The sequence below is a fragment of the Falco cherrug genome, chromosome 4 (genome assembly GCF_023634085.1).
Source record: "Falco cherrug isolate bFalChe1 chromosome 4, bFalChe1.pri, whole genome shotgun sequence".
Taxonomy (NCBI): Eukaryota; Metazoa; Chordata; class Aves; order Falconiformes; family Falconidae; genus Falco; species Falco cherrug.
In genome coordinates, this window is record NC_073700.1 from 13,702,004 (window position 1) to 13,724,930 (window position 22,927).

The following is a 22,927-nucleotide window of genomic DNA, read 5'->3' on the forward strand; positions in this document are numbered from 1 at the left end:
GGGCGGCCTGTACCGCGTTACCGACTGTAAATAAACTGCTCCAACCGGGCCTGCTGCCGTGCTGCGGCGGGGGGCGGGGGACGGGCGGCGGGCGGGGCTCCCGCGCCGCGGCGGCGCCTGTGATTCGGGCCGGCAGATTCGCCTCAGCCGGCGGCGGCGCGGCGCGGCCCAGCCTGCCCGCCCGGGGCCCGCCCGCTCTCGCCGCCTCCCGCCCCCCGCTGCCGGCCGCTCCCCGCCGCCGCCGCCCCGCTCGGCCGCGCCGTGCCGAAAGTGCGGTTGCTAAGGGCGGCGCGGCGCTTTACCCAGCGGCCGCCCCGCGCCAGGCGCCGCCGCAGCCTCCATTGTTGCGGCCCGGCCCGGGCCCGCCGCAGCCGCCGCCGCCGCCCATGGAGCCGCCGCCCGCGCCCGCCCGCTGAGCGCGGCCCCCGGGCCGGTGAGCGCGGCCGGAAGGAGGGAAGGGCGGGGAGGGCGGGCGGGCCTGCGCCGGGGCCCGGGGAGGGGGCGGCGGGGCGGGGGGCCCGGCCTGGCCTGGCCTGGCCTCACCTCAGCCCCCCTCGGTCCCTCGGCCCCCGTCGGCCCCGCTCGGGCGGGCGACGCCATGGGCGTAGACTTCGACGTGAAGACCTTCTGCCACAACCTGCGGGCCACCAAGCCCCCCTACGAGTGTCCGGTGGGCACCTGCCGCAAGATCTACAAGAGCTACAGCGGGATCGAGTACCACCTCTACCACTATGACCACGACAACCCCCCCCCCGCCCCAGCACACTCCCCTGCGCAAGCACAAGAAGAAGGGGCGCCAGGCCCGCGCCGCTGACAAGCAGTCGCCCAGCCCCTCCGAGACCTCCCAGTCGCCGGGCCGCGAGGTGATGACCTACGCCCAGGCCCAGCGCATGGTGGAGGTGGACCTGCACGGCCGCGTCCATCGCATCAGCATCTTCGATAACCTCGACGTGGTGTCCGAGGACGAGGAAGTTCCCGAGGAGGTGCCTGAGAATGGGAGCAATAAGGAGAACACGGAGACCCAGAGCGTCCCACCCAAATCCGGCAAGCACAAGAACAAGGAGAAGCGCAAGGACTCCAACCACCATCACCACAACGCTTCGGCTGGCACCACCCCCAAGCTCCCTGAGGTGGTGTACCGAGAGCTGGAGCAGGACACCCCCGATGCCCCACCTCGCCCCACCTCATACTACAGGTATTGTCCGTGTCTGAGGCACGAGGAGGCTCCCAGGCAGCTCTAGCTCGTGTCCTGGGTCTGGAGATGGAATTGGCCCCATTCCGTGCAGGTGGCTTGTCTGTAGCGTGTAGAAATGGCCTCCCTCTGCTTCTCATGGGCCCTGTGGAGCTGGCCATCCGGTGGCTTCAGGCTCTTGGAGCGTTGTCTGGTGTCACACCCCAGTTTTGAGGGGTCTGTGTGCCTGCAGAGCTCTCAGTTGCTGCTTAGGTCACTGCTGGCAGTTTGATTGCTGCCTTTTTTCCTTGCTGGGATGGCACGTATAATCATAACAAAAGACAAACGTGTCCTCCTGCTTTCCATACCGCTCTTCAGAGGTATGCTGGGGTAGCTCTAGAGCTCCCCAGCACCAAGGTGTACCTGTAAGGTGTGTCTGTTTGCAGGCTTAATTCTCCTTGTTGTCCTGCAGTTCTCCGTGAGTGGTTTGGCAACTGCAGTGGCCCAAAATAATACCCCATGCAGGGAATTAATACCGAACCAAAGTCATGTTTATGTGGCCACCCTGGCTGTCCTAGTCACTATGTGCTCTGAGAAACTGGCACCGTGTTCCAGGGATGGGAAAATGATGTTATTTTTTGTCAGGGTGTTAGAAAAGAAACCTCCCCCTGAGGCATCTGCGGTGCTGCTCACTGCAGTGGTGGGGGGTGGTTGCTGTCAGTCTCTGGAGTAGCAGCCTCGGGGTTCCAACTTTCTTCTCTAAATAGCATCCCCTCACCCGCAACTCAGAGTGAAGGAGAAAAGGGCTGTGCCCTCCTCACCAGAATTAACAAAACATGGTGCCTCCGTGCCTGGTGGCTGTTGTGTCTTGGGCATGACGCTGCTGTCTCCAGAGTATCTGGCACCTGCTTGATGGCTTGTGCAGGCTCCCATCTTGCACCGATGAGTCTCCGAGGCCCATACCTTGCCTGTTAGACAAGTGTTATTTCGTCTTTGTCATGGCCAACACACTGTTGTGCCACAATGCTGCTCAGGGTGCAGCAGCACCTCCTGCTTCTGCACATTCCTGCCTTGTCCCTCTTTTGTGGGTTTTTTTTGACGTAGGAGCATTTAAATGTTCCTTCAGCCACAGCCCGTAGGAGTAAGGGTTCAGCAGTTCCAAACCCCACCAGGGCCATACCCTCACCCTCCTACGCTGTCCTTCCAGGTACATCGAGAAGTCGGCAGAGGAGCTAGATGAGGAGGTGGAGTACGACATGGATGAGGAAGATTACATCTGGCTGGACATCATGAATGAGCGGCGGAAGACCGAAGGCGTGAGTCCCATTCCCCAGGAGATATTTGAGTATCTGATGGACCGGCTAGAGAAGGAGTCCTACTTTGAGAGCCACAACAAAGGGGATCCAAATGCCTTGGTGGATGAGGATGCCGTCTGTTGCATTTGCAACGATGGGGAATGTCAGAACAGTAATGTCATCCTCTTCTGCGACATGTGCAACCTGGCTGTGCACCAGGAGTGCTACGGGGTGCCCTACATCCCGGAGGGACAGTGGCTATGCAGACGGTGCCTGCAGTCACCGTCACGAGCTGTGGACTGCGCCCTCTGCCCAAACAAGGGGGGGGCCTTCAAGCAGACGGATGATGGGCGCTGGGCACATGTGGTCTGTGCCCTCTGGATCCCAGAGGTGTGCTTTGCAAACACCGTCTTCCTGGAGCCCATCGACAGCATCGAGCACATCCCGCCCGCGCGCTGGAAGCTGACCTGTTACATTTGCAAGCAGCGCGGCTCTGGGGCTTGCATCCAGTGCCACAAAGCCAACTGCTACACTGCCTTCCATGTCACCTGCGCCCAGCAGGCCGGGCTCTACATGAAGATGGAGCCTGTCCGGGAGACAGGAGCCAATGGTACCTCTTTCAGTGTGCGCAAAACTGCCTACTGTGACATCCACACGCCGCCGGGCTCTGTGCGCAGGCTTCCTGCCCTCTCTCACAGTGAGGGGGAAGAGGAGGACGAGGAGGAGGAGGAGGAAGGGAAGGGCTGGAGCTCTGAGAAAGTCAAAAAAGCGAAGGCCAAGTCTAGGATCAAGATGAAGAAGGCACGGAAGATCCTGGCAGAGAAACGAGCCGCAGCGCCTGTGGTTTCTGTGCCCTGCATCCCTCCGCACAGGTATGACCTATCCTCCTCCCTTGACTGTGGAGAAATTTCTCTTTTCTCTGGGCCTCCTGTCCTGCTTTCCACGTGGGCGTTATTTTGTTCCTCTCCTTAGCTTTTCTCACAGTACTTTTTGCTTTGTTCTCACAGAGGGCTGTTGGTGGTTTCCTCTGGGGGTCCTGCAGAGAGGCAGGGTGATGCGTTGCTCCCTGAAGTTGTGTGGGCCCTTGGCTGAGCAGGAAGTAGCTGCTGTTAGTTTAATGGCAGACAACGCACTTGGCCGGACATGTCAGGAAGCAGCTGGGGGTTCCCAGTGCTCCTTTCCTGTTGTGGTGACCTCAGACGCTGGAGTAAACCAGGGAGGGAGGAGGGGGCCACTCTCCTTTCCGCTGAGGTTTGTTTTCTCCCAGGGCTGTGCTGGGGGAAAGAGGGAAGTGTGGGAGTGACTCAGGCCTGGGAAATGAACTAACTGCGGGGGCTGTTTTGGCTCTGGAGCGGAGAGGTCTCATGTTGGGATCCCTGTGCCCTGCTGAGCATAGCTCATCCATCCCAGCAACCGCTTACCCCTTGCTGGGCTTCCTCAGTGTTTTGTGCGAGTCGCAGGCAGCAGCTCTGTCTCGGTGCTGCCTGTTGGAGCAGGGCCAGGCGGCAGCGGGCGCAGAAAGCCTTTGTGAGGGTGCCTGTGAGGGGTGGCTGGAGAGGACCAGGACTCCTGCTTGCTGAAGGGTGTGACTGTGGTGAGGTTACAGCATGAGGGCAGCACCGGAAGGTACTTAAAGCCTGGCCAGGGGTCGTGTTTCTGTTGCAACCCAACCCTGAGGGCTCACAGGAAGGCAGGAACACCCGGTAGTTACAGGGGTGTAACTGCCTGTGTCTTGCTCTGGTCTGATCATTGGCCTGGCATGCAAATTTTGAAACAAGCGCATCTAAGAGCCTTGCCAGAATTTGTCAGTGTAGTTTATAACTCTGGGTCTCCTTGGCAGTGTGCAAAAGCATGTAGGAGCATCTTAGGATGGGTTTGGATCTTGCCGTCACCCTGCAGCAGGCATTGCACAGCTGAAGCACAGGAACATGAAAATGTTTGCCTTCATGGTTGTGAACCACCACCCCTGAGCTGCTGAGCTCTCTTCCCACAGCAGGAGCTGTGCTGGGGGTATAGCCCCGTGACACCCTGGTGCCATACCTGCTGGCCCGTGGAGCATGACTATGGCAGGGCAGGCACATGGGACCACTGCTTCCCTGCAGACCCTTGGGACTATTTCCCATGCAGTCAGAGGGGAGCATGCAGAAGCCATGGGCTTTGCTCTCTGGGCAGCGTTCTGGTGACTTGTGGGGGCAGGTCTCTGCTACAAGGCTGCTGGCTTTTTGCCACGGTCTGTTTGTGTCCTAACCTTATGTTTTTGTTCACTCGGAGCTTGCACTACAGCCAGAGCCTCTTTTCTTATGTGTGGACATGTTGGCAGGCAGTTTGTAGGCTCTTGCTGCTATCATTGCGCTCGCAGCAAAGCCCACACTGAGCTAGAAGCTGTTAACCTCTCCCCAGGCCTTCCTGTTGGGATTAATTATTCTTCAAGGGCTGTTGCCAGAATGCCAGCTGTCTTCCTGTTGGGAGCTGTGCTTGGCTGGCGATGGCACATGAGGCTGCTCTCCCCAGCCTCTTCAGCTGAGGCTGATGCAGGTCGGGTCATCCCCTATGAAGAGCTGTCCCCGTGGGATGTGGGGGTGCTGGGGGTCGTCCCTTCAGCTGCCTGCTAGCAGGATGTCTCTGTCTGGCTTTGCTGAATGAGGCTGTCCCAGCCCCTCCAGACTTTCTGCTGTTGTAGAGAGTAAGAAAATCGCTTTTGTGGTGTTTTGAGTTGTTTAGTGTATTCCCTCATTAACTCAGATAGGAGCTCTGTTGTGCTCGTGCCTCCTGTTTCCTCCTCATGCTTTGCCAGGTTTGGTCAAGTTACGGGCTCCCTGGGGCTCGAGTTTGTCTGGTAACGTTTGGCGATTTTGGGATGGCAGTGCCATAACGCTCGTGGTCTCAAGGGACTGCAGGAGCTGTTGTTAAAGGTCTTGGTCCCCAATGCAGCTGTATTGTACCCGGACCTGGCATAGCCTGCCTCGGGCTTTAGCCCAAAAGTTGGCAGGAGGTAGAAAGGAAAAGTCTGTTTTGGAGAGGCAAGGCTGGCTGGTTCCTGGTGTCTTCCATTGCGACTGACAGGGGGGCGGCTGCCCTGCGTGACTTGGTGTTACAGAAATTCCTGCCATGGGAAAGGGTGTTCTCTGCCTGAGGAGCTTCTCAGCTGCTCTTGGGTGGTCTCACTGCTACATCCCCCCAGCCAGGGCTTCTCCTGCAGCGGCCAGGCTTGCCTTGTTTATGAGTTGTGTGGTTCCTCTCCCTTCTTCAGGCTCAGTAAGATTACAAACCGTTTAACCATCCAGAGGAAGAGCCAGTTCATGCAGAGGCTGCACAGCTACTGGACTCTGAAGAGGCAGTCCCGCAACGGTGTCCCTTTGCTCCGCCGCCTTCAGACACACTTGCAGTCACAAAGAAACTGTGACCAGGTAAGGGCTGCTCGTTGCGATGCTGCAGGGAAACCTGGCTGTGTGCACATGCTTCCTGCGCCTTCAGAGCTGTGGGTTCAAAGCCTTTGGTGCATGCGGTGCCTGCAGGTGCAGAAGGGGGGCCAGGGGCATGAGGTCCTGGATGAGGGAAAGGGTGGCCCCAACTGCTTTTGCTGTTTCACCTTCCCCTCCGCTCTCGGTGTTCAGAGATCTGCCAGGCAGCAACACTGTTGGCAGCCTGCCACAGGAAGGGAATCCTGCCTCATGCTGCTGCCGAGAAGTTAGCTCTGTCCTTGTGCCTGTGTTTAGCCAGTGGCAATGGCAAACGGGTCAGAAATGGCTCTAGTCTGAGGCTGCTGTGTCAGCGAGTGCTGAGAGAGATGGCCGGAGATCTCCAGAAACAGTCTGGAGGGAACCATGACCTCACTTCCAGTTTCGGAAACAGCTCCAAGAGCACTCCCTGTGGGTGCTGCTTCCACCCCACTGTCTGCCTCAGCCCTTAGTCAGTGCTTCACAGATGTTAAGTTTCTGGTGCCAGAGAGGAAGGTTTTTCTTCTGGCTCCCCGTCTGAGCTTTAAATCTTTCTTTCTGAGCCCTTTGAAGACTGTGACTGGGCAGGGGTTCCTCCTGCCTTTGCCCCCTCTCATTTTTATTTGCTGGAGAAGATATGAGACTGCTTCTGCTCATCTTTAGCTACGGCAGAATAAAAGTTGGCATTTTTTGTTGCTCCAGAAGTGAAAGCAACCAGAGCCATGCTCCCTTTTTGCCCTATTGCCCTTTGCCAGAGCTCTGAGCAGCAGCAGCACAGACCTTGGTATTGTTGTTCTGTTTTCTTGGGCAGCTGCAGGCAGTTGGTTGTGTTAGGAAGAGTATTCCCAGAGGCTCGGAATGTCTGCCTCCTGGCGTCCTAAGAGCTTGGTGACCCAGGAGCAAGTATTCAGCTCTGGCCAGAGGTTTTTTGAGTCACCTACCTAGGTTACAACAAGGGAACCAGGACCTTCGCTGAACGAGCGGGTCAGGCATGCTGGTTCCCGTTGCCAGGGAAGAGCCCCAGCACGTGGTTAGGAAGGTGGAGATGGGAACACTTCTCCTATCAGCTCACAGTCTCTGATGTTCCCGCAGAGAGATACTGAGGATAAGAACTGGGCCCTGAAGGAGCAGCTGAAGTCATGGCAGCGCCTCCGCCATGACCTAGAGCGTGCACGCTTGCTGGTGGAGCTGATACGCAAGCGAGAGAAGCTCAAGAGAGAGACGGTAACGATTGTTTGCCCCTCCTTGGGGAGCTGCTGGGGTGGGCACAAGCATGGGCTCTTTAGAATGCTGTAGGGTGTGTGCTGGGGTCCCCTCAGCCGTGCTGTGCCCTGCCCCTGTGACTGAGCAAAGGTGGCTGCTCTGCAAGGCTGAGGTGAGACGCACAGGTGCTGGAGCTGGTGTTACACCTCCACTCCCCAGAGAAGGGGTGAGGTGCAGTCCCTACCCCTTGCTGAAGGAGAGGTGTCACTGACCTGCAGGACTACGGCGTTGCTCCCTGGGGACTGTCCCCGCCGCCTGGCTGCTGGGCAGGGGGCTCAGCCCTGCTCTGTTCCTCTGTTTCAGATCAAAGTGCAGCAGGTGGCACTGGAAATGCAGCTGACCCCCTTCCTTATCCTCCTCCGCAAGACCCTTGAGCAGCTGCAGGAGAAAGACACAGGCAACATCTTCAGCGAGCCGGTCCCTCTGTCTGAGGTAACAGAAATCTACGAAGTAAGAACCCCCTCCCCCAGATTTCTACTTCACTCAAACTTGTCCCTTGCTCATGCCAAGGGCTGCCCAGGGCGCTCTCTGCTCCGGAAGCTCCCCCGGGCAGCCTGGTGCTGGCTCATGCATCCCGGCACCACTCACCCAAGGGGAGTGTGCAGCGATGCCCCTCCTGGGTGGGACAAATGCAGAACAGTCAAGCTGATGCCAGCCGGGAGCACAGCACCTGGCTCTTCCTCTGCACGTGTTGCTGGTGACTCCCCAGTGTCTGTGAGTGGTTGGGGATTCCCGTTGGGAAAGGCAGAATGCCGGCCCTTGGCAGGTGGTACACACTTACCTGTCCTCTCATTAAGGCCTCTGCTGGGTGACAGGCTGGGCACAGCACAGAAATGGGTTTGACCCCCATAGTGTCACTGCTGGGGGTGAGGGAAATGATCCCTGACACCATCATCGAGTCCCCGCCCGGGGAGGGGGGGAAAGGCTGTGCTGGCTCTGCACAGCTCTGGCAGCAGGTTGGCCTGGAGGTGTCTGTGCAGAGCTGGGGAGGAAGGCAGTGCTGTCCCACCTGCAGCCACTGCTGCCGTCCTGGACAGGTCTGTGTTACCTGTCTGCACTCACCCTCACCCCCGAGGGCTGTGCTTGTGGCTTCCTCCCCCAGGGAATGCTGTGTAGCGGACTGAATCCCAGCTGCCTGCAGACAGGAGGAGAGGACGGGATGCTAGCATGTGCGCTGGAGCTGTAAAAATGCTTCAGAGTGCGTATCTGCTCTAACAGGTTGAGCACAGCACATGGGCTCCCTAGTCCGGAGGCGTTACTGTTCCTCAAGCTGCAAAAGCAGACGGCATTCCCCGATGTGCATTTGGGCAGAACACAGAGAGCAATACCTGATTCCTCTAACGACTCTTTTCTTGGAGCAGGTAATGCTAATTGATGGCTCCTGGGCTCTTAGCTCTGGTTCTTTCCTCACGCAGGTCCCAGACTACCTGGATCACATCAAGAAGCCGATGGATTTTCAGACAATGAAACAAAACCTGGAAGCCTATCGCTATCTGAATTTCGACGACTTTGAGGAGGATTTCAACCTGATTATCAACAACTGTTTGAAATACAATGCCAAAGACACAATCTTCTACCGGGCAGCCATCCGTCTGCGGGAGCAGGGAGGCGCCGTTCTCCGGCAGGCTCGCCGGCAGGCGGAGAAGATGGGCATTGACTTTGAGACAGGCATGCACTTCCCCCACTGTGTAACGGTGGAAGAGGCTCAGGTCCAAGACATCGAGGACGGTGGGTACTCATCGCTTGTCCCAGGGTACGAGGGTGCTCGGAAGTAGAGCTTGGGCAGAGTCGCTGCCTCCCACAAGAGGTTCAGTCAGATGCCTGGGCTGTGTGTCCCCATTCCCCAGAGGGGTGTGGGCTTTACTAGCCAGGTACCCATTGGCCCCGTTAGGCTGGTTCTAGGCAGTGGCTTGTCTGCGTGCCCTGTCAGTCCCTTGGTCCCCATCGTCCTCCTTGGCCACGTCCTCCCTGGCCAGCATCAGGGGTACTGCCACTCGCCCCATCTCCAGCACTGGCTGTGAGCTGCTGAGGCTCCTGCTGTGCTGCCCAGCTAGGACTGACTCTCCCTGCTCAGAACTGTGTGCTCCCTGCCTCTCTCCCCAGTTGTGGGCTTTGCTGGCTGGCACAAGCTCCTGGTACCCCTCAGCCAGATCTCACTGGTTCCATGGTTGTCGTTCTGCTTGTCTCTGGGCAGTGGGGAGCACCACCAGGAACAGCTTGTCAGAGGAGGATCCTTTCAGGGTGCCCTTCATGCTGTCCCTAAGCATGGGACAGGCATAGACAGGGGAACTGCTTCAGGATCCCTTCGACTCTTGCTTTTCCTCTTACAACCCCCTTTCTTTTTCCAACTGTGTCCTTGCCCCAGCCAGTGGGAACCTTGGTATTCTCCAAGCTGCACGTTAGCCTGCTTTGCCCGGCAGTCCCAACTGGCTTGCTTCCCACAGGGCTCCTCCAGGTCTTTTAGGGTAACTTCCCATCTTCACAGGTGTTTGGTACCATGTCAGCTCCTTCCCTCCTGTGGGGAACCTGGATTGCCCTAAAACGTTTCAGGTAGAGGACCTCCAAAGAGTTCCTGATTTCTTCCATCCATCTGCTCTTCTTTGTTCCCTCAGAAGATGTGCGGCTGCTGCTCTCGGAGAATCAGAAGCACCTGCCTTTGGAGGAGCAGCTAAAGATCCTGCTGGAGCGACTGGATGAGGTCAGTGCTGGCAAGCAGAGCATAGGACGGTCCCGCCGGGCCAAGATGATCAAGAAGGAGATCACAGTCCTACGGCGGAAGCTCGCTCACCCGCGGGACCTGGGCCGAGATGGGCTGGAGCGGCACGGCTCCTCTGCCAGGGGAGTCCTGCAGTCACACAACCCCTGCGAGAAGGACCTGCAGACAGACAGTGCTGCAGAAGAGAGCAGCAGCCAGGAGACTGGCAAAGGTACTGGTCCCTCCAGAATACGGCCAGTTTTGAGGAGTGGTGGAGAACCGCCTCTGGACAGGCACGGCTGGGGGAGAGGCTGCCCTGCCAGGTGCCTCCAGTCAGGAGGGCTGTGTGGGCAGCTCCCTGCACATCTTGCTCTTTGCTCTTCCTTGGGAGCAGAGCAGATGGCCTCTCGGGAGGGCAGCCCCTTATCTCCCATTCCCCTGTGGGGGTTCCTTGTTTCCTGTAGTGCCTTCCGTAGGAGTGGGTGCAAGAGTACAACGTCTGCACCTCCCTCCCAGCATGCCCATCAGAGGACGGTATCCCACTGGGTAGTTTGTAGGGAGCCATGCCAGCCAAACAGGGGATTGGCAGCTGAAGGAGGCTACCACCTTCACCTGGAACAGCGGCAGCCTGGTGTTTGTTTGCCTCTGGGGAGGGTTGGCAGGTTGCTGGTGGTTGCAGCTGCAGTCAGCATTCACCCAGTGAGCTCGCCTCCTGTGCCACCGAGGAACTGGATGTTCCAGAGACTGAGAGTCCCAGCTGTGTGATGCGGGGCATGAGATGGATTGTTTCCTCCTGCCAGGCCCTGCCAGCTCTGCCATGCTGCCCATTTTCTCTAGGGGCATTACTGAGCAGGCTGCCTTCAGTGTCCCTTCCTGCTTGAGGGCACGGGAGGGAGTTGCAGCAGCACTGGCGGGCCAGCCGCCAGCTCCCTGGCCTCCTGGACGGAGATGCTGCGCTGGGCTCTGTCAGGAGCGCACAGCAAAAGCTCCAGGCAGAGCTGCCAGGCATCGCTGGGAGTTTGCCACCTCTGCATCCCACCCCTGCTCCCCTAAGCGCTGGTAAAAACAGGCTCTTCCACAAGCAGGGAGCATTTTAGGGCCTTTATCTTTCAAGGGTGCAGTGGAGCTTCTCAGCTGCTGTGTGTCACGGGAAAGGTTTATTTCTGCTTGCCTCCTGTTCTTGGCTTCTGTTTCTGTGTGGTTGATGCCCAGGAGAAAGGAGGGTATCCCTGGCTGCTGGGGTGTTCTTTCATGGCCCCATCTGGCTTTTACTCTCAGCAGGTGGGATAGTTTGACCCTGAGGGTGCAGGCATGGCAAAGCTCAGGATGGAGGCTCTTCTGACATAATGTTACTGAGAAATGAAGCTGTTCCTTGATGCCACTGCTGTGCGGTCCCTGCCAGGTCCCACCAGCTGCAGCTGACACCTTCTCCTCACTCTTCCAGGTCTGGGTCCCAATTCTTCTTCCACCCCAGCACATGAAGTTGGCAGGAGGACATCAGTGCTCTTCTCCAAGAAGAACCCTAAAACTGCAGGCCCTCCAAAACGTCCAGGACGCCCCCCGAAGAATCGAGACAGCCAGATCGCTCCTGGGCATGGGAACAGCCCCGTTGGGCCCCCGCAGCTCCCGATAATGGGGTCCTCACAGCGACAGAGGAAGCGAGGCCGAAGCCCACGCCCCAGCTCCAGCTCTGACAGTGACAGTGATAAATCCACTGAAGATGCTCCCATGGGTGGGTGCAGCGGTTTCCCCTGCGCAGCCAGGCAGCTGCAACCCTGCTGGGAGCACGTGGCAGGGTGCTGCACAGTTGTAACACTCTTCTGGTGGGGTGTTTTGCAGACCTGCCAGCCAACGGTTTTAGCAGCGGGAACCAGCCAGTGAAGAAGAGCTTCCTGGTGTACCGCAACGACTGCAATCTTCCCCGGAGCAGCTCCGACTCGGAGTCCAGCAGCAGCAGCAGCAGCAGTGCTGCTTCAGACCGTACCAGGTACCATTGCCAGCCCGGCTCTGATGACATTGGTGCTGCCCGGGGTGGCGGTGAGTGGCTCTCAGCCCTGAGTGGCCAGAGGAGGAGCCTGTTTGGTGGTACCCGTCTCATTCACCCTCCTGCAGCCTGGCTGCTGTTGGCTAAACCCAGGAAGCTACGGGTTTTTTGCCTTTTTTAATGTAAAACCTAAAGGTGGGTGTGTGGCAGAGGGCTAGTAGGGAAGAGAAACCAGGGAATTCCCTCTTGGCACAGTGGCTGCTCCGGCACCAGCCCTTCCAGCAGCCAGATTCCTGCCCATGCCCCTAACTGGGATCAGTGCACATCTTCTAGGTCCTCGCAGGTGAAACTGGCTGAGGGTCTGGCTGGTGCCCCAGCAGAAGCACCAATCCCCCCCTTTCTTCCTGGCACCCTTGCAAGTCCTTCCCGGTGCTGAGGCTGGGGTCTGGAGCCCACAAACCCTGGTGTCCCGCTGGGCTGGCCCTCTCAAAAGCGGTTTCTGGAATCTTAACATGGCTCCCAGTGACTGCTCTGCTTCCTCTCTCCACAGCACAACGCCCTCCAAGCAGGGCAGAGGGAAACCCTCCTTCTCCCGAGTGAACTTCCCAGAGGACAGCAGCGAGGACACATCCGGGACAGAGAATGAGTCCTACTCCGTGGGCACAGGGCGAGGCGTGGGGCATGGCAGTAAGTACTGTTGCTGTGGAGCCTGGCTGGCATCGTCACCTGGGGGGATGCAGCTGACTCCCCTCTCCCCTCTCCTCTGGCACAGTGGTGCGCAAGGGCATGGGGCGTGGCACGGGGTGGCTGTCTGAGGATGAGGATTCCTCCCTGGATGCCCTGGACCTGGTGTGGGCCAAGTGCCGGGGGTATCCCTCCTACCCAGCACTGGTGAGTACCGCCAGCTGCGCGCTTCCACCCCGCAATCCACACCCCCCTCCCACAGAGTGGTGGTCGGGGGTCCCCGTTCCCCTCTTAGCCCTCCCCTTGCTCCTCCGGCAGATCATCGACCCCAAGATGCCGCGGGAAGGCATGTTCCACCATGGTGTCCCCATCCCCGTGCCCCCCTTGGAGGTGCTGAAGCTGGGGGAGCAGATGACTCAGGAAGCACGCGAGCACCTCTACCTTGTCCTCTTCTTCGACAACAAGCGCACTTGGTAAGGCCGGGGCACCGGGGGCTTTGGGGGGGGCGCCCGGAGACGATTGTAACCCTCAAACGAGGTGGCCCCCCGCTCCCCGCAGGCAGTGGTTGCCCCGGACAAAGCTGGTGCCGCTGGGGGTGAACCAGGACCTGGACAAGGAGAAGATGCTGGAGGGCCGCAAGTCCAACATCCGCAAGTCGGTGCAGATCGCCTACCACCGCGCCATGCAGCACCGCAACAAGGTGCAGGGCGAGCAGAGCAGCGACTCCAGCGAGAGCGACTGAGCCGGCCCCCGCCGGCCCTCCCCCGCCGTATCTCAGGGCAAACGGGGCTCGGGGACCCCCCCGTGCAGCTGGCCTGCACCCACCGGGCGAGGGGGGGACCGGGAGGGGGGGGGGGGGGCCGGCCCCTCGTGCCCCCCCTCGCTCTCCCATCCCCGGTGCCCGCCCCTCCACCCCCCGCCCGCGGCTCCCCGGGATGTTCCGGCCGCCGCCGCGGCCCGGGCAGTCCCCTCCGCCCCCCCCCCCCCCCCCCCCCCCGTGCTGCCACCGGCCGGCCCCGCGCTCGGACGTTGTTTGTATTTATTTTGAAGGAAGAAAAATCTATTGATTCTTAGAAAATAAACCTCCGTTGCGGAGCCGCGGCCGCTGCGGGCGGGGGGCGGGAGTGGGGCGGGCGCCGCCGGGCCGCGTTTCCGGGCCGCGGCCGGAAGTGGGGACAGAGCGTCGCCGGCGGGGCGGGGGCGGGCGCTCTGCCTGCGTGGAGGGGCACTCTATGGTGGGGAGCGGCGGGGGCGGGCGGGGTAGGGGGCTGGGGGGCCCGGCCTGGCTCGGGGGTAGCTGGGGGGGCTCCGTGGGGCGGGGGCTGCAGGGCGAGGCCTGGGGGGCTGACCTGGGTATGGAGGGGCTCCGTGGGGCGGGGGCTGTGCGGCTGTGTAGGGGCTGGCGGGGTAGGGGGCTGACCTGGGTATGGGCTGGCTGAGGGGGCTCTGGGGGACCGAGGCGGGGGCTGTGGGGCTGGCGGGGTGGGGGGCTGTCTGTGGGGGGCTCTGGGGTAGAGGTCTAATAGGGGCCTGACCGGAGGCGGCCGGCCCCTGCGCCACCCGGCCCCCATGCAGCTGCGGGACTCGCCGGCCGCCTGCCCGGCGCTGTGGCGCTGCCTGCCCTGCCCGTCGGCCGAGCTGCGCCTGGACCTGGTGCTGGCGTCGGGGCAAACGTTCCGGTGAGCAGCGCGGGGGGCGGCCCCAGCCCGCCCCGGCGGGACCTGGCCCGGCCCCGACGGCCCGTGTGCCGCAGGTGGTGGCAGAGCAGCCCGGGGGCCTGGACCGGCGTGCTGGAGGGGCGCGTCTGGACGCTGCGGCAGGAGCAGGACCGGCTCTGGTACACGCTGTACGGCGAGGAGGGGGATGAGGAGGGGGGTCCCGCCGGGGCAGCCAAGCCGGGCGATGCCGAGACGGACCAGATCCTGCGTGACTACTTCCAGCTGGACGTGGGGCTTCCAGCCCTGTACCGTGCCTGGGGGGCTGCCGACCCCCTGTTCCGCAAGGTGGCTGCTGACTTCCCAGGTGAGGTGGCCCCACGGGGGTGGCTACGGCACCCGCCCCGCGTCCCCTCACCATGTCCCGCCGGCAGGGGTGCGGGTGCTGCGGCAGGACCCCGTGGAGTGCCTCCTCTCCTTCATCTGCACCTCCAACAACCACGTCTCCCGCATCACCGGCATGATCGAGCGCCTCTGCCGCACCTTCGGCCGACGCCTCTGCCGCCTCGACGCCCGGCCCTTTCACGCCTTCCCCTCCCTCTCAGCGCTCACAGGTCCGCCATCGCCCCACCACTGCCACCATGCTGTGGCCTCACCTGTGCCCACTTGTGTCCCGCCGCTGCCCCTCCACAGGCACTGACGCTGAGGCCCGGCTGCGGGCACTGGGCTTTGGGTACCGGGCCAAGTTTGTCAGCGGGACAGCGCGGGCCGTGGCTGAAGGGCTCGGGGCTGAGGGGCTGCGCCAGCTGCGTACCGTGCCCTACGCTGAGGCCAGGAGGGTGCTGTGCACCCTGCCCGGCGTGGGCACTAAGGTGGGTGCCAGGGCGGAGGAGGACAGGGAGTGGGGCTGGTGGTGGGGGCTGATGGTGCTGCCCGGCCGCAGGTTGCTGACTGCGTCTGCCTGATGGCGCTGGACAAGGCAGAGGCCGTGCCGGTGGACACCCACGTCTGGCGCATTGCCCGGCAGCGCTACGGCATGGCGCTGGGTGGCAGGAGCCTGAGCCCCCGGGCCCACCAAGAGATCGGTGAGGATGGGGCTGGGCCCCCCTACAGGACCCATGGGGATGGTACTCCTGGAGCTGGCACTTGCCCTCTCTCTGCAGGTGACTTCTTCCGAGGGCTGTGGGGCCCCCGCGCCGGCTGGGCACAGGCAGTGAGTACCCTGCTCCTGGGCACCCGGGGCTCAGCCCTCGCCCCCAACCCCAGCCCTGTCATGCCTCCCCATGCCAGGTCCTCTTCTGTGCTGACCTCCGCAAGGGCCAGGAGCCGGCTGGCAGCCAGGATCGGGCCCCGGGGGGCCGAGGCCAGGACAGATGTGGGGACACGACCCGCTAGGGACACCCCAGGAGGGAAAGAGCCGGGGGATCCCTGTGCCTGCTCCCAGCTGGGGATGGACAGGGGTGTAGGCAGCTGCCTGTCCCCTGCCCACTGTGTGCCTGGCAGGGGCTGCTGCCCTGGCCAGTGGGGCTGGGGGTGGTCGGGGCTGTGTCCAGCCCACCCAGGGCAGAGCCAAGCCAAGCGGTGTTGGCCTCTTGCCTTTATTACAAGCAATAAAATAGAAACATCCATTTGGAAAATTCTCCTTGAGCATGCTGGGGGGGGTGTGGGGCAGTGCCAGGACAGGCATGGGGGGGAGGGAGAGGGTGTGGGAGGGGGCCCAGAACGCAGCCCTGAGCTCGGGGGGGATGGGGGGGGGGGTGCTTCCTGAGGGCTGCCCCCATGCAGGGCTCTGCTGCGAGCCTGTGGCAGGGGGCAGCCCCACACACCCATGCGAGCAGGGCAGGGTGCCCCCCACACCACCCCCCCACCTCCAGCACTGCAGGGCCCCTCACCTCACACTGTGCCCATGGGAGGGCGGCCCCCCCCTGCCCCCCTGCCCCCCCACCCCCCAGGATGTGGCCGTGTGGGGCCACGCTCAGTCCGGTGGGAGGCGCTGAGCTCTGCTCAGGGGCAGGCACCTACAGTCCGACCCTGTGGGAAGGAGCGGGGTGAGGGCCTGGGGTCAGCCCTAGGGCTGGGGGGTCGGGGGGTGGGGGGCCAGAGCTCACCATTGCTGGTGCTCCCCATAAGCCGCTCGCCGGGGCTGGTGGGAGTCATCTGCCCGGGGCCCTCCTGGCTGGTTCCCAGCTGCAGCTTCCTCATGTGTCTCACCACCGCCGTGGCATTGAAAGCTTGCTGCCAACCCCATGGTATCCATCACCTGGCACGAGGTGCCTGGGGGGGGGGGGGGGGGTCCTGCACCCCCTCAACACCCCCTGCGCCACCCTAGCACCCCACGCTCACCTTCCACTTGCTTTTTGCAAAGTTCTTCTTGATCTGCTCGCTCACCGACTGGTGGATGTTCTTGTCCAGGGCCGTGTCCCCGGCAATCCTGGGGTGGGAGGGGGGTCAGCGGGGGGGTCCCCTGCCCCACGGCTGCCATGGGGTGAGCCAGGGAGGGGGGCAGACAGCAGCAGGTGCCCCCCATACCAGGGATGCTGCAGGGCTTGCTCGCAGGTGAAGCGCTTGCCGGGGTCCTTCTCCATCAAGTGCTGGATGAAGTCCTTGGCTGGGATGGGGCACGGAACAGCTGTGAGCTCCTGTGCCAGCTGCCATGACACCATGCCGGCATCCCAGCCCCCACCACCCTGGTGGTCCCAGCTCACCGGAGTCCGAGATATCATCCCAGTAGGGCGAGTCAAACTCGTACTCAGCCTGCAGGATCTGCTCGAAGAGCTTCGCATCGTTCTCATCGTAGAAAGGGGGGTACCCGCAGAGCCTGGGGGGGTGGTAGGGAGGGGGATGCTGGCCCCAGGCGGCCAGGGGAGAGGAGGGGAGGGGGAGAGGGGGTTGGTACATACAGGATGTAGGCGATGACCCCGATGGACCAGCAATCCACTGCCTTGCTGTAGGGCTTCTGTGCCAGCACCTCAGGGGCTGGGGGGGATGGCAGGGGTGAGGGGGGACCCCAACCCTGGGGGAAGGACCCCAACACCCAGGGTGGTGGCAGCCCGTGGCAGGAGCTCACCCACGTAGCCGGGGGTGCCACAGGCTGTGGACATGACGCTGCCGCAGCCCTCAATCTTTGACAGCCCAAAATCACTGATCATGATCTTGGAGTCCTCGTCCACGCTGTAATAGAGCAGGTTCTCGGGCTGCGCGGAGGGGGTGGTCAGGGAGGGGTGACACCGAGGTCCCCTTCCCCACCAGCACGACAGGGGGCTGTGCATGTGCATGTCCCCCACCCACTTACCTTCAGGTCACGGTGGACGATGCCCATGTCGTGCAGGTACTTGACAGCATCAAGGATCTGCCGGATCAGGGTGCTGGCATCCCGCTCGGTGTAGAAGCCCTTCTCCACGATGCGGTCGAAGAGCTCCCCCCCCGAGACCCTGCGGGGACGGGTAGTGCCAGTCAGCACAACCCCCCCGCACCACTCTGGACCCCCCCCAACGTCACTCACAGCTGCATGATGAGGTAGAGGTGGGTGCTGCTCTCATAGATGTCATCCAAGGCCACGATGTTGGGGTGCTTGATCCTGGGTGGGGGAAGCATGGGGGGCGTGAGGGGGTCTCCCAGCTGCCCCCACCCTGGCCCCCCATTGGACAGGGAGCCGCCAGGCTCGGCCCGCAGGGCGTCACGCGCCACTGGCTATTTTGGGCACTGCCAGTAACACCCGTCACCGGGTGCTGGCAGCGGGGAGCTGTGCCGGGTGCTGGGCAGGGGGTGCAGAGCAGGACCCCCCCAACCCTGGTGCTGGGACAGCCCCTACTTGTGGAGGACGGCAATCTCGTTCTCGATGCTGGTCTCCTTCCCCTCCAGCGCCTTCTTGGCGATGCACTTGATGGCCACCAGCTTCTGCGTCGCCTTCTCCTCTGCCAGGACCACCTCGGAGAAGGCCCCCCTGGGGGGGCGAGGGGTGAGCAGGGCAGGGGTGCCGCCGGCCAGAGCCACCATCGCTGTGCCACGATTGCCATGGTGACAGGCAGAAAGTTCAGCTATTTATAGGCGAAAAACGAGTGGGAGCCGCCCGCCAGGACAGCCGGACACGGCCCTGCAGGGATGGAGTGCCCGACCCCCCCGGCACGGCCACACTGTCCCCTTACCAGGCAGGGCGAGGCCGTGGCAGCGGGGGCTGAGCCATGCCAGGGATGAGCCCCCAGGTGGGTTTCGGCAGCCCCATGCCCTGTGGCACCCAGGGCGAGCAGGGCCACTCCGGCTGGGGGCACGGGGGCCACCCGAAGGCCAGGGTGCCCGGCGGGAGCCATCGGCCGCGCCCTGACGGGGCAGGTGGCGGGCAGCGTGCCTGCGCCCTGCCAGGCCCTAAGCCTTGCTGTAATTAACCGCTAATCCAGCCTAAGAGCCTTAGGGTGCTCCGGGCACCGCCAGGACCCCTGTGCCAGCCAGGGGACCCCTGCCCGGCCCCCTCGGTGCGGCAGCCGGCATCGGAGGGCTGGGGGGCAGCGCCGGGGGCAGGCGGTCGGCGGGGCAGGTGGCACCGCAGACCCCCGCCTGCACCCCACGGCAGGTCCCTGGGGTGCCAGCCCAGCGGCGGCCCCCGCCTCGGGCCAGTGCCGGAGCTGGCACGGTTGCACACGGTGGTTTTGGCGAATCCAGCGCCACGAGTGGGTGCCAGCGGCGCGTTCCCGCCTGCAACTCACGTGCCCAGGACCTCTCGGAAGTCGTAGATGCGCCGAATGTCCTCGGTCCTCTTCTTCCAGCTGGGCCCATCCTGCCCCAGCGGCATGGTGCCCCGCGGGGGCCACCCACTCCCACCTGTGACACGAGTGGCGACAGGGTGTCAGTGTGCTGGGGGGGGACGGGGGCACTGTGGCCGCGGGGTGAGGGGCCACGGGGACAAGGGGACGTGGTCGATGGCGATGGTCGTGCGGTGATAGGGACAAGCTCCCCGCCTTTGCTCCAGCCCCACAGCCACCCACCCCCCGCCCCACGCAGTCTTGGCGTGGGGTGCCCCACGGGGGACACACGCTGGGTCCCTCCCGTTGCCCGGGCGCGGGCCGGGCGCGCCGGGGGAGGGGCAGAGGCGCACGCGTGGGCGTGTGTGAGGGTCGCCACCCACGACCCCCGCACGCGCGCCAGCCGCCACAGCCGCGCCGGGTGGGACACGCGTAGGAGCGGGGCTGCGCACCCCGCCGCCGCCGGTCGGGCTCGCGCGTGGGCACCGGCCCCGCGCGTGGGCGCGCCGCCCCCGCCCCGCCCGGCCCTTACCGACGGCGCTGCGGCGGCCCCGGCCCCGGCCCCGCGCGGAGCAGCGGCGACTCCTCCCGGCGCGGCGCCGCCGGCCAGCCCTGACGTCACGGGGAGGGGCGTGGCCAGCCCCGCCCGCCGCCAATGGAACGGCGCGGCGGGGCGCGGGGGGACACGCGTGACCGCGGGGCGCGCAGGAGGGCCGAGGGCCGCGTACCTGTGGCCGAGGCGCGAGTGGGTCCTTTGGGGACACATGTGGGGCAGGCGCCCCGCGGGCTGCAGGACAGACAGCCACCCCCCGCCCCAGCAGGACCCCAGCTCACACACACCCCGCCCCACGGCAGAGCTGTCCCCGCGCCCCGCCGTCCCCGAGGCCACCACACCAGCGCCTGCACCGGGCTGCTTTTATTGCCCACACATGTGGCAGCGGAAACCACTGGTACACAGAGAGCCCGGCCGCCCCCCCCCGGCCCCTTCCCCTCCACACCCACCCCAGCCCACGCCGTGGGGGCCGGGACCCCGCCTCAGGGGCCGTGGGGAGGGACAGGGGACGGTGGGAGCCGCCTCACAGCAGCCACCACATCCACCCCCTGCCTGGCTGATGTCACCTTCCCAGGAGAACAGGGAGAGTGCTGGGGGTACACGGGAGCAGAAGCTGCGGGCCAGGAGGGGCCATTCCCCGCAGGGAACCCCCGCACCTGCACAGGGTCCCCAGCTTGTGTCAGTGACAGTCCCATGCAGGGAGGGGACAGCAGCCGGGACCCATCACCCAGCTGGGCAGACAGAGCAGGACCAGGGTGTGCGGGGGCTGCGCCCCTTCAATCCCATGCTGGGAGGCTGCAGGCATGCTGGCAGTCTGGGGGTGACTGGGCCATGGCCACCACCCCTGTAGCTGAGGTCCATGGCAGACAGGGGTCCTCAGCCCCCACTACCCATCCAGCAGCTTGAGGATGCTCTCCCGCTCCTTCAGGGTCTTCCAGGCCTGGTCCTTCTCCTTCTTGGTGGGTGTGCGCTTCTTCTGCCGGGCAGCCATGATCTTGCGGAAGGCATCCATCACCTCGTTGTCGGCCATGCGGACACGCTGCCGCAGCTCCTGCCGATGCAGCTCCTCCTTGGCCAACCTGGGGAGCGGGCACATGGGAGTGTAAGTCCCTGCACAGCAGCCCACCACCTGCACCCGTCCCAGCCTGCTCTCACCGCAGCAACTCATGCTTCTTGGCGCGGTTGTGTGCGCTCAGGGCCTTCAGCTCTGCCTGCCTCTTGCGCAACTCGGCCAGCACCTCATCCTCCGAGTCCTCGGCCGGCCGGTCCTCCGACTCCAGCAGGCCCTGAGCCACCAGTTCCTCCTTGATCCGCCCCTCCAGCGACTTGGTGTGGGGAACACTGCCAGTACAAAGAGCGGCTGCTGCCCACCACATGCCCTTTGCTCCCCACAACGCATCAGGGCTGGAAAAGCACCAGCACGTTTGGTGTACCCGCAGGCAGCACTAAGCCCTGGGCCCACCTCAGCTGCTCACCTGAAGGGCTTGTTCTGGCTGCGGGGAGATGTGCTGGCACCGTCGGCTCCTGAGTCCTTGCCGGCAATCTCAGGGATGGGGGAGTCCTCAACAGGGGAGATGATGTTCTCCTAGCGGGCAGAGCATCAGGGAAGGGTCACAGTGCCAGGCCACAGCAGTGCTGCCCCACAGGGCCACACCACAGCACAGCCCCACGGAGCCAGGCTGCCACACAGCTCCACCGAGTTCCTCACCTCCACGAGGGCCTGCAGGAGACGTTGCGTCAGGGGCCCAAAGGGACACCCATCCTCCGGCTGCTCATGCTGGGCCTCCGACTTCTTCAGGAGGGCATCAACATCTGGGAGGAAGTGGGAGGGGGGGAAAAAAAACCAACCCTAAACACACAGAGATGAGCAGCAGGGCAGGGCAGCCTCTACCCCGGGGCATGGGGCCAGCGGCCAGGGCTCGGCTCTGCCAGGCATGGGTTCTCACAGCCCCTCCAGGCAAAAGTGGGTGGGGGACAAGGGCACCTTTGGTGTCCAGCTCGGTCAGTGGCCCCAGAACGCCTTTCTTTTTGTCAGCAGCAGCTGCCGCCCGAGCACCATCCTTCTGTTCCTCCAGCAGGTCCTCCTGGGCCCAGCGCTGGGAGTAATGCTTCCCCAGCGGTGGGATCTGCAAGAGCAGGGCTCGGCACAGCTCCCAGAGCTCCCCACCTCGCCTCCCAACTTGCCAGCACTATGGCATCATCCCCAGGTGGGAACACTCGCTGTGAGGTGCTGGAAGGGCAGGGAGGAAACGAGGAGGGAGGGTTGGGGATGGGCTCAGGAGTTTTTCACCTTGTAATGCTCAGCCTCATCCTCCGGCGGCTTGAGCAGCTCCTCCAGGACTCTGACCTCCTCATTGGTGAGATCGGCACAGTATGGCTCCACTGATGCCCAAAACCTGTGAGGACGCATGAACTGTGAGGGAGAGCTGCAGGGAGCCCATGGGAGCTGACACACACATCCCTTCCCCCAGGGCACCTCTTTCCTTGGGCTGGCAGCAGTCTTCAAGCTAGGTGCTGTGAGGAAGGAGATGGAGGATCCCAACGCCCCCCAAACCCCCACACACCTGTTTGGAGCATCGTTTTTGGGAATGCGGGGCACATCAATGGGATCATCCTGGAACTCGTATTCCTGGATCTTGGGCTGAAGGTTCTTGGACTTGGGCCGGCCAGGGCCAGGCCCAGTCCCATGGCCACCTTTGCCCTCCAGCTTCTGCTTCTTGGGCTTCCCATGTTTGACAGAGGTGCCCACATCATGATCCTTGCTCAGCTTCAGGAACCGCCGGTCACCCTTCTTATCCTGCCAATCCGTCAGGATCTGGAAAAGAGTGATGCCCCATCAGGTCCCACACCCAGCGCTGGGCAGATGGACTCGAGGCAGCCCCTTGGTGGGAAGGAGCAGGACGGGGAGCCACCCTACGGCCACAGTCCCGGCACCTGGGTCTCGGCTTCCAGGACGCGGAGGCGGCGGCTGGCAGAGGAGAGCAGCGTCTCCAGCTCCAGCTGCAGCGTGTCCAGCTCCTCGATGCCGATGCCGTCGTCCTCCGAGCGGGCCAGCACAGCCGTGTACCGGGGGCACACCTTCACGTGGTCCACCGACTTGAAGTCGTGGAACTGCAGCGGGCAGTCCTTCAGCTCGCTCATGGCGGCGGGGACCGGGCACCGGGGGGGGGGGGGGGGGCTACGGGACACCGAGGCGGGCACGGGGGGCTACGGGGGAAGCTGAGAGGAAAAGGAGCGGAGCGGGGGGTTACGGGGAGCCGGAAGGGAGATCATGGGGTGCTGAGGGGAACAAGGCGCAGGGCGCTGCCCCGGAGCGCCGCGGAGGCCGCGGGACGCCGGGAGCAGCGTGGGCCGCGGGCGGGCGGCACCGCGGGGCCAGGCCGGGCCTAGGCCGCGCGCCCCTTCCGGCCCCTACTGGCGGCGGGAGCCACGCCCCTCGCTCTCTCATTGGCGC

At 63.3% G+C, this 22,927-nt stretch overlaps 4 protein-coding genes across 9 annotated transcripts; 2 read left to right on the forward strand and 2 right to left on the reverse strand.

Moving 5' to 3' along the window:
- The first annotated feature begins 159 nt into the window (after positions 1–159).
- BRPF1 (bromodomain and PHD finger containing 1) lies at positions 160–13,526 on the forward strand. The gene is given in 14 exon segments (XM_014280559.3): positions 160–745; positions 747–1,195; positions 2,379–3,338; positions 5,717–5,873; positions 6,996–7,127; positions 7,470–7,616; positions 8,582–8,894; positions 9,779–10,093; positions 11,306–11,593; positions 11,701–11,848; positions 12,396–12,532; positions 12,618–12,736; positions 12,848–13,002; positions 13,088–13,526. Coding segments are annotated over 14 exon segments (3,651 nt in total). The 5' UTR covers positions 160–598; the 3' UTR covers positions 13,272–13,526.
- A 90-nt stretch (positions 13,527–13,616) lies between these two features.
- On the forward strand, positions 13,617–15,952 carry OGG1 (8-oxoguanine DNA glycosylase). 5 transcript variants are annotated; one of them, XM_055706560.1, is made up of 8 exons: positions 13,701–13,764; positions 14,070–14,208; positions 14,283–14,551; positions 14,619–14,798; positions 14,878–15,056; positions 15,128–15,269; positions 15,348–15,397; positions 15,475–15,812. In XM_055706560.1, the coding sequence occupies exons 2-8, from the start codon at positions 14,099–14,101 to the stop codon at positions 15,577–15,579; spliced, it is 1,035 nt and encodes a 344-aa protein (XP_055562535.1). In that variant the 5' UTR covers positions 13,701–13,764; positions 14,070–14,098; the 3' UTR covers positions 15,580–15,812. The 5 variants fall into 5 exon arrangements, with proteins under 5 accessions (XP_055562536.1, XP_055562534.1, XP_055562537.1 ...); XM_055706561.1 differs by having other exon boundaries at positions 13,617–13,764; positions 14,105–14,208; positions 15,348–15,952; XM_055706559.1 differs by lacking the exon at positions 15,128–15,269 and having other exon boundaries at positions 13,698–13,764; positions 15,475–15,952.
- Positions 15,953–16,111: 159 nt separating this feature from the next.
- On the reverse strand, positions 16,112–19,701 carry CAMK1 (calcium/calmodulin dependent protein kinase I). 2 transcript variants are annotated; one of them, XM_055706563.1, is made up of 12 exons: positions 19,453–19,701; positions 18,885–18,999; positions 17,996–18,182; positions 17,687–17,761; positions 17,477–17,615; positions 17,252–17,378; positions 17,085–17,160; positions 16,890–17,002; positions 16,714–16,792; positions 16,528–16,615; positions 16,293–16,419; positions 16,112–16,215 (listed from the first exon to the last, which is right to left on the reverse strand). In XM_055706563.1, the coding sequence occupies exons 1-12, from the start codon at positions 19,684–19,686 to the stop codon at positions 16,160–16,162; spliced, it is 1,416 nt and encodes a 471-aa protein (XP_055562538.1). In that variant the 5' UTR covers positions 19,687–19,701; the 3' UTR covers positions 16,112–16,159. The 2 variants fall into 2 exon arrangements, with proteins under 2 accessions (XP_055562538.1, XP_055562539.1); XM_055706564.1 differs by having other exon boundaries at positions 17,996–18,127; positions 19,453–19,547.
- Positions 19,702–19,910: 209 nt separating this feature from the next.
- Positions 19,911–22,904, reverse strand: TADA3 (transcriptional adaptor 3). Its single transcript, XM_014279800.3, has 8 exons — positions 22,408–22,904; positions 22,038–22,288; positions 21,764–21,869; positions 21,458–21,599; positions 21,182–21,285; positions 20,949–21,058; positions 20,629–20,814; positions 19,911–20,552 (listed from the first exon to the last, which is right to left on the reverse strand). The coding sequence occupies exons 1-8, from the start codon at positions 22,612–22,614 to the stop codon at positions 20,360–20,362; spliced, it is 1,299 nt and encodes a 432-aa protein (XP_014135275.2). The 5' UTR covers positions 22,615–22,904; the 3' UTR covers positions 19,911–20,359.
- Positions 22,905–22,927: the final 23 nt, after the last annotated feature.